General features: G+C 36.2%; 1 protein-coding gene across 1 annotated transcript in view; it reads left to right on the forward strand.

Moving 5' to 3' along the window:
* KPNA4 (karyopherin alpha 4 (importin alpha 3)) overlaps positions 1–7,218 on the forward strand; it is a 32,922-nt gene extending 25,704 nt beyond the window's left edge. The window contains exons 14-16 of the mRNA XM_010839840.1: positions 581–743; positions 3,710–3,804; positions 5,187–7,218. Coding sequence (XP_010838142.1) covers positions 581–743; positions 3,710–3,804; positions 5,187–5,285 — 357 coding nt within the window. The 3' untranslated portion in view covers positions 5,286–7,218. The remainder of the gene's footprint in view (positions 1–580; positions 744–3,709; positions 3,805–5,186) is intronic.
* The last annotated feature ends 2,205 nt before the right edge of the window (positions 7,219–9,423 follow it).

Here is a 9,423-nt window from a genome sequence, read left to right on the forward strand (position 1 = left end):
TGGTTTTTCCAGTGGTCATGTATGGGTGTGAAAGTTGGACTGTGAAGAAAGCTGAGTGCCGAAGAATTGCTGCTTTTCAACTGAGGTGTTGGAGAAGACTCCTGAGAGTCCCTGGGACTGCAAGGAGATCCAACGAGTCCATTCTAACGGAGATCAGTCTTGGGTGTTCTTTGGAAGGACTGATGCTAAAGCTGAAACTCCAATACTTTGGCCACCTCATGCAAAGAGTTGACTCATTGGAAAAGACTCTGATGCTGGGAGGGATTGGGGGCAGGAGGAGAAGGGGACTGCAGAGGATGAGATGGCTAGATGGCATCACTGACTCAATGGACATGAGTTTGAGTGAACTCCAGGAGTTGGTGATGGACAGGGAGGCCTGGCGTGCTGCAATTCATGGGGTCACAAAGAGTTGGAGACGATTGAGCGACTGAACTGAACTGAAACTGAACTTAACATGTGAGAAATGAGGTCATATTTCCAAATTCAAGATTATAAAGTCAGAATTATTCCAGTGAGATAACAGGGTGCACAAAAGAAATTCACTGAACATTTATTATATCATGGTATTTTTGTTCTTCAGGTGGCCTACCTAATCCAACAAAATGTTATCCCACCTTTTTGCAACTTGCTGACTGTAAAAGATGCACAAGTTGTGCAAGTAGTACTCGATGGACTAAGTAATATATTAAAAATGGCTGAAGATGAGGCAGAAACCATAGCCAATCTTATAGAAGAATGTGGAGGTAAGTTTATTATATGCTGTTATTCCACATTTTAATATTCTTTTTGTAACTACTTTTATTTTCAAATGCACACTTCTATATTTTTCTGTCTAAATACTATATTCTATATGTACAGTCCTGCTCAGCTTGCTGCATATTCTTAGGTAACTGAATTGCTGCCATATATTGAACAGGCACTGTGCTAAGATACTGGGAAGACAGTGATAAACAAGACACAGTCCTTGCCCTCAAGGCATGTAGTCCAATCATGGAGATAAACATGAACTGATTTAATGATTACCCTAATAGAAATGTGCAACAAAGTGAAAAACCGAATTTGTCCTGGAAGAAATAAGGAAGTAACCTGAGCTAGATTTGAGAGATGAATAAGGATTAAGAAAGTAAAAAGGGATGAAAGGTGTTCCAGGCAGAGATAACACCATGAGCAAAGTCTGAGGTGAGAAATAGCATTCAGCAAATTATAAGTAGTTCAGTGTTGCTAAATCACAAAGTATGAGATAGAAAACGCCAGAAGATGAGACTGTAGAGTTAGCCATTGATCAGGCCCCTACAGTCTTGGAAGCTTTGTAGCACAGCAGATACTTTAAGGCGGTGGTTCCCAAATCTAGCAGTGTACCAGAACCACCAAGAAGGTACACAACATGCCTTAGCTTTCAGCCCTTAAGATGAACATCTAGACAGAACATGGAAGTTTCTCGTGTGGGTGTGGAACAAAATATATTATCAACCTAGGTAAGCGTAAAAGTAAAGCTGTTTCGGATAGAAGTTGAGAAGTAAGTGAAAGGACAGGTGGCTAAGAATAGGAGAACAAGTATCTTCAACTTATTTAGTAGAATTTGGTGACTTGAAAATTAATAGGAAGTGTTTTTAAAGTTACTTAAGTGATACGCAGCACACAAAATGACAGAACAACAACAACAAAATTTGTAACTATCAAATTGGGAACAGGAAACGGGAAATACTGTTAGGTAACTAATTATAATTAGAAAGTGAGTTCCAGAAAAAATTTAAAACTTAAAAAATTTGAAATTTAAAAGGAATAGTTAAAAATTTTTTTCCTACTTGTGTATTTTTTTCTTTTACCATATAAACCTTTTAATAATTAAAATTTTATTTTCTATATTAATATAAAAATATAGATCTTGAGCATTGCCTATTTCACTGGAAGTAAAGCCTAGCTTACAAATTTCCCAAAGGATTCTCTGCCATAGGGTACAACAAGTCATTGGAAGATTTTACCAAGGGAATTGATATGTTTAATGGAACATGGATATGAGGGGAATGGAACCCTGGTAGAGACTGGCAGGAAACCACCTAGGAAAGTGTGTAGCGACCACACCACAATAAATGAAGGCAGTGATAATAGAGACGAGGGGGAGATGACAGGATTCAAAAAATGGATAGGATAGGCTTTGAGGTTTTTGAGATTCTGTTATAGAGTTGAGGGAAAGGGGAACTTTAATAATTAGTCTTTCTCACAGATTTCAAACTGTTGTTGATTATCACCAGTAAGAATACAGTAGAATAAACAGTGTAAATGAAGAATGGCAGATAACATTGTGTTTGTACAGCTTGAACTTTGGTACCTATAAAGTGTCCTCATGGAATTATCAAGCAGGTTTAAAGTTTTAAGCATCTGACGCTCAGAAAAATGAATCCATAGATGAGTACAAGTCCTCAACCTATATGTAAATAGTAGTTAAGCCTTTTCGTGAAAAGGCCCCATAAGGAGAGTGTGTAAAGTGAGAAATATGCCTAAAGCAATTTCCTCCGCTTAAGAAATAGAGGACAAATACTCAAAAAAGGGCAATTTCACTTTAATTCAGAGATTTTAAAATTAATTATTACTCCTGTTAGGCTTCCTTGGTGGCTCAGTTGGTAAAGAATCCGCCTGCAATGTAGGAGACCACCTGCAGGAGGCAAGGGTTCGATCCTTGGGTCAGGAAGATCTCCTGGAGAAGGGAATGGCAACCCACTCCAGTATTCTTGCCTGGAGAATCCCATGGACAGAGGAGCCTGGTGGACTACAGTCCTTGGGGTTGCAAGAATCAGACATGACTTAGTGACTAAACCACTACAAAGCAAAACAGTATTCAATTTTTATATCAATAGGTTGTTTACATATTTTGCTTTTGATTTAATACATTTGTTAGTATTTACAGGGGAAAATCCTCTTTTCCCTGAAATACTGTTGTTGATCATGATCATTTTTCATTGTACTTAATAGCTGTCTTAACATTCATATTTGTTAATCATGAGTATTTAAAAGTTTTTTCTTAGATGCTCACTAGAAAAATTTGGCAAATGCTACTAAATAGAAAGAACTTGCTTTTAACTTCGTTTACTTTTCTTGCACCTTTGGGTTTTACTGTTTGTTTTGGGGTGTTTTTGGTTTTTTTCTTTAAACATGGCTCATGGGATCCTCAGTTTCAACCAGGATTGAAACCGAGCCACATGACAGTGAAAGCCCAGAGTCCTAACCACTATACCACCAGGGATTTCCCAGCTTTTAACAGAGTAATTTTACATACTATTACTCCTTACAAACACTGATGTATGATATATAATTTTCTTCTGAATAGATAGATATCCCATTGCTTAATTTATATGTAGTTAAACACTCAAGTGTTTGGGTTTTTTGTTTTTTGTTTTTTTTTTTTGGCTGCAGTGTGCCACATGGCATATAGGATTTTAGTTCCCTGACCAGAAATTGAATCAGAGCTCCTTGCATTGGAAGTGTGGAGTTTTGACTACTGGACTGCCAGAGAGGTCCCTCAGATAATTTTTTAAGATAAATACGCTATATCTTTGTGAAAAAATCCTTACTGTTTTTAAGATTCACCTTTAGAATAGATACCCCAAAATTGAATTTATGTGTTCCCAAGATTATTGTAACACTTTCTGCTGCTGTGTTGTTGTTGTTGTTTTAATATTATTATTATTTCACTTCATAAAATCTCTTACAGGACTGGAGAAAATTGAACAGCTTCAAAATCATGAAAATGAAGACATCTACAAATTGGCCTATGAGATCATTGATCAGTTCTTCTCTTCAGATGATGTATTTAATAATCTTATCATTTTCTTAGTTTTACTTAATAAGCATAAGTCTGGATGAAATTTAAGCTAGGACATATATGTATGCATTTTAGAGAATGGAATTGAAATAGATACATAATATTTCAGTTTTTTAAAGTCCTTTGGGGTATTAAAAAGTAGTATTAGCTCAAATGGCAAAAACAGAAGAGAATTTTTTGAGAGTGAATAAATTAGGCTTTATTTTCCCTTGATGTCTCTATATTTTATATTGCTAATAGCCTAATGTGTTTATAAACAAAATAGTGAAGCTAGTATATCCTATAATAAATCCATTATGACAATAATTAATCTGTATTTGAATATATTGCCACCATTAATTTTAGTTGGTGACCAAAAACAAATATGAAGATAAATAGATACAGTGGAAAAAAATTATCAAGAAATGTAAGTTACTATATAACGTATACTATAGAAGAATGTTTTCAGATTGTCAGTATATGGTAGTTGAAATTAAAGAATTATTTTTAGTATTATCTCTTTGGGAATGTTAAATCTAAAATTATAGTGATCAGATATAGCCAGCAGTAGATTTCTTGATTAAGTTTCTCAACTTTTTAAAAAAGAAAATGGAATATTATTAAATATTTTGTTAAGTATATATGGTTTGTAGATTAACTTGAGAAGGACAATACTAAAAAAGAATTAGACTATTTATACCTACAGATTATCAAGCTAAGTCCTATTTAGAATATAATATTTGTTAAAAAGCATACTTTTTTAAAAGTAGCTTTTATCATGTATTAAAGTTGGATATTTTTAGAAGTCCTAATTGATAATTAGGTATACACAAAGCCTTAATGATTTTTAATACTTCAACATGCAAGTCTTGCTTACTCTGTTACATTGTGAAAATAATAATAAAGATGATGTGCCTCTTTATAGGAACTATACCATAGGCACATAATTTTGTGGTATTTCAACTGTTAGATATAAAGCATATAGAAAGAATATCAGTTATCCATTTTAATAGGGCTATTATGTTACACTTTAAGCTCAAAAGTTGTCTCCAGTTGCTATTAAAATATTAACCGAAGAATACACTTAGCCTCCAAAAGTGGTAGCATTAGAATGAGTATACTGTCTGAATTTGAGACATAGTCCCATCTCCAATCTCTTTCATTCTTTCAGAAGATATCCATTTTGCATATTCTCTTCAGTTTCTTCTCTTTTGGCATCCCTTAAGAAAAAAACCTTTATGAAGTGTTTTCAGGGTTCTCAAGGGATGGTAGGACAGTGTTGGCCACCCATAATCTCTCATACTTTTTAAATGGAAGTGTTAACTACAATTCTATGTTTTATAATTTAAAACTAACCATCACCTTCTTTTTTTCCCCTCCCCTTTAGATTGATGAAGACCCTAGCCTTGTTCCAGAGGCAATACAAGGTGGAACATTTGGTTTCAATTCATCTGCCAATGTACCAACAGAAGGGTTCCAGTTCTAGAAAGATGTTGTGGAAGTTAGGTACAATGCAGCACTGGGATATATATATATATATACATATATATAAAAAGGTTTGATCCATCAAGCTTGGCTCATGGGATCTGCTGCTGCATTAAATCGGGAAAGAAAATGTGAAGATTTCATTTGGAATCACAGAAAATGCCCAAATGAGGTCAAGATGGCGAGTGGGTGCGAGTGAGAATGAGTGGCAAAATGTAATGAAAACTCTACATGGATGCTTATTTAGGTTGTTCAAAGTAAAAAGGGCTACAGGTCACAGATCTTCAGTGCCTGAGAAGGAACAATGACTTTGTATCAATTGAGGGGAAAGTGCAGTACTGTCATCTTCAAGCCTTGTAAGCATGAAAGAGAATAGGATGCCCATAAAAGTCAAAGGAAAACGAGCCCAGGCCTTGCTATGAAGCAGTGTGTGAGTGGACAGTGTTGAATGAATGTCTGGCTCAGTGATGGAGAGCCAGGTTCATCTTTCAAATCTAGGGCTCTTCATTCACGAAGCAGACTCCTAGTCCTGGAGTGACTGTGTACGAGAGTATGGTTGTGGTGCTGTATGTGAACGCATGCAAGCTTGATTTGCCTTCAGGGGGCTGATAACAAACCTAGTAAAATCATCAGAGTGAGATCATAAGTGTTACTGTACACTGGACATGAAAACAAAGACCAGTTCAGCAGCAGACATTGGTGTACTCTGCAGCCTGTGTTTTCTATTTCCCTTCCTCCCTGTTCCCACCCCCTCCTCTTTTTTTTTTTTTTTTGGTTTTTTTTTTTTTTGTGGGAGTTTTTTGTTTTGTTTTTAGTTTTTATTTACTTTACCTAGTATGGCTTTTTAGTTGCTTCTCAAGTCAGAAAACTTTCAGGAAGGTTTCCCTGTGCATTTGCACCAGATGAATGTTTGATGCTATGAAAAGCTTTCCATATCATCAAAACTAATTTGTGTAGATTTTTGCATGAAAAAAAAAATCATAAATTTCCCTCAAAATAGACTGTGTTGCAGTACACAAGTTGCCATTATAGTATAAAACAGTAAAATGTGCTTTTAAAAGCCATCCTTTTCATTTTCAGAGATAACATAAAGATCTTTGCATGAGGTAAATCTACAGCCTAGTTCATTTTTAGATTTTGTTGAGTCCTGTAAAGAAGAAGAAGAAAAAAGTTTCAGTTGTGGTAGAATACCGTGCTGTGTTTAAATGTTACTTGTTTTCAAACTTTGTTTTCTATGAAAATGATATGGAAACTTCTAAAATGGAATTTGGTGCATATGTACTGCTGAATAAAGACCGATGAAGAGGTTTGAATAGATGTACAAATCAAGTAATGGTTTGAACACCTTTAATAATATGCCTAATCTGTTCAATTGTTTTAGAATCTTTTTATCTTAGATGTAGGCAGCCATGAACAATCTATTTTGAGCCACTTTAGGGAGAAAACTTTGTATTTTTAAAACTTGCATAAAAGTTATGCAAGTGGTTTTTATAAATTGGAATAATACCTCAGTTTTGAGGTTATGCACACTAAATTAAATGTGACATAAATTAATTTGTACAAAAAGAACTCTTTATAAGGTGGCTCATTGTAGGAAATCCTGTGCCTTCCCCTTTGAGCACAAGTGTTGCATGAACAACAGTTTGCTATAAGAAACATACCAGATTAGCCACCATTAGCATCTATATCTACTTTGTGTTTAAAAATCAACTGGTAATTCTGAAACACTGTAGAATGGATAAAAATTATTTTGTGATCATAACTCTTTGTTGAACTAGAGTATTTTTGCAGCATTCCTTGTCATCAAAAACATGGTTAAAGTTTAAAACTAGAAGCAGCAGAAAACTAGCTTGTAAAATTTATCCAAGTAGAGTGCAGGCTAGGCTATCTTGGGGAAATAAACATTAAAACTCAAAGCAATGTTTTACATGGGGCATGTGTGTGTGCTGTGTGCATTTTTTATATATATATTAATGTAAAGTTAGAGTACAACTCAGTGGCTTGTGTTTGCTTGTCTTTCATAAGCTTTTAACATTGACCCAACATTACAAAAGAAGTTTCTTAAATTCTTTAATTTCAGTATGAAAGTGAAAGTGAAGTCGCTCAGTCGTGTCCGACTCTTTGTGACCCCATAGACTGTAGCCTACCAGGCTCCTCTGTCCATGGGATTTTCCAGGCAATAGTACTGGAGTGGATTGCCATTTCCTTCTCCAGGGGATCTTCCCAACCCAGGGCTCGAACCCGGGTCTCCCGCATTGTAGACAGATGCTTTACTGTCTGAGCCACCAGGGAAGTCCTAATTTCACTATAGATGTATTAATATTCCAACTTACTGAATTTGTTCAGCTGATGCCATCTGTGCTTCTGCTTCTTCCCTGTCCAAACCAAGATTCTGACCTACCTTCACTCCTTCAGCAAAGTGGACTGAGAGAGACAACCTGAAATATATTTTAAGTATTTCTATTACTTCAGCATATGGCTGCAAATGATAGAGTGCACACAAAGTATGATTTTACAAATGGCATAAGTTACCAGAAGTAACATAACAGTGCTCTGCATAAATCTTGTTTCTTAGTGTACAAAAACCTGGTTAAAAGTAAGCCAGTGAGGTTATAGTAGGCCAAATGATTTTATAGAGTAATTTTCTTACGAGTGCTGGACTCATATCAGCTTGATTAGTCAAGGCCTGCAGAAGAAGCTGATCTCAGAGAAGAACCTAAACTGTCTTTTAAAGGGGCTCACCTGATTAAATCAGGCCTACCCCTTATTATCTCCCTTTTAATTGACCCAAAGCCAAACTGATTAGTACATTATTATACCTGCACTATCCCTTCCTCTTTACCCTATGCGTGCGTACCAAGTTGCCCCCAACTCTTTGTGACCCTGTAGGCAATAGCCCACCAGGTTCCTCTATCCAAGCATGAATACTGCAGTAGGTTGCCATGCCCTCCTCCAGGGGATCTTCCTGATCCAGGGATCGAACCCACATCTCTCAAGTGTTTTGCATTGGCATGTGGATTCTTTACCACTGGCGCCACCTGGGAAGCCTACTGTTTGGCCTAGTCACAGAGTGATATCCATCATGCTCAAATAATCCTGTCAACACTTGAGTAAATGGAATTATAAAGGGTATGTATATCAGGGAATCTTGGAAGCCACCTTAAGAGTTCCTGTACCACAAAGAAATAACTAGCATTTAGAGCTGGAGCAATTTAGATTTGATCACCTAACATATCACAAGCTTATTTTTGGATGAAGGTCCCCTGTGAGAATCTAATGAAAACTGCCCGAGCTTCCTTCCAGAATACATATACATACAGTTGGGAGCTCTGTGGGAGTCTGAATTTCAAGATATGATCTGTCCGAGTCCTCCCTTTCAGATGATGGACTTGCCAAGAGGTGACTTGACCAAGGTCACAACTACTACTAAGGGCTAGATAAGACCCAGATCTCAACTCTTAAAATAGGGAGCTATGCTTTCAATTACTGCTGCAAAACTCATTTAAATTTGTGAGCCAATGCAAAAAAGCATTTATGCAGCATTTCTTACTGTAGTTTGAGAAATGACACACTAATTTTACAGAAGCTTGTCTGAGAGTTTTGAAATTACAGTTGACACTTTGAACACCATGGACTTTGCAGGCCCACTTACTTGCCTTTTTTCCCCACTAAATACGTACTTCAAGGTCAACTGTACTTTAAATCAGCTGTCTCTAGATTACTTGTAATACCTAATACAGTATAACTGCTACGTAAATAATTGTTAAGTACACTGTAAATACTGTGTAGCTAATCCCTTGAATACAGCTGAGGTTAGGGGCAGTGGCCCTCATCGATGGTTCTGCATCCAAGGATTCAACCAGCCACAGATCATGCAGTATTACAGTGAAAACAAGTCCACGTGTAAGTGAACCCATGTTATTCAGGGGTCCACTGTATTATATTTCTTTCTGATTTTCCAAAATTGAATCTTTCATTGTGGATATTAAGAAGGTGAACTATATATAAACAGGCCAATTTAGCTTGAATTAGAGAAGTTACCAGTTGTGAACTCCTGAGGCCTAATGGGTTATTTATCTCTTAAACATGACGTTTTAAACATTTAAGGAGAAAATGGTTTTTCATTTTAGCAGACACAT

This window comes from Bison bison, unplaced genomic scaffold, assembly GCF_000754665.1.
Source record: "Bison bison bison isolate TAMUID 2011002044 unplaced genomic scaffold, Bison_UMD1.0 scf7180017864135, whole genome shotgun sequence".
Lineage (NCBI taxonomy): Eukaryota > Metazoa > Chordata > Mammalia > Artiodactyla > Bovidae > Bison > Bison bison.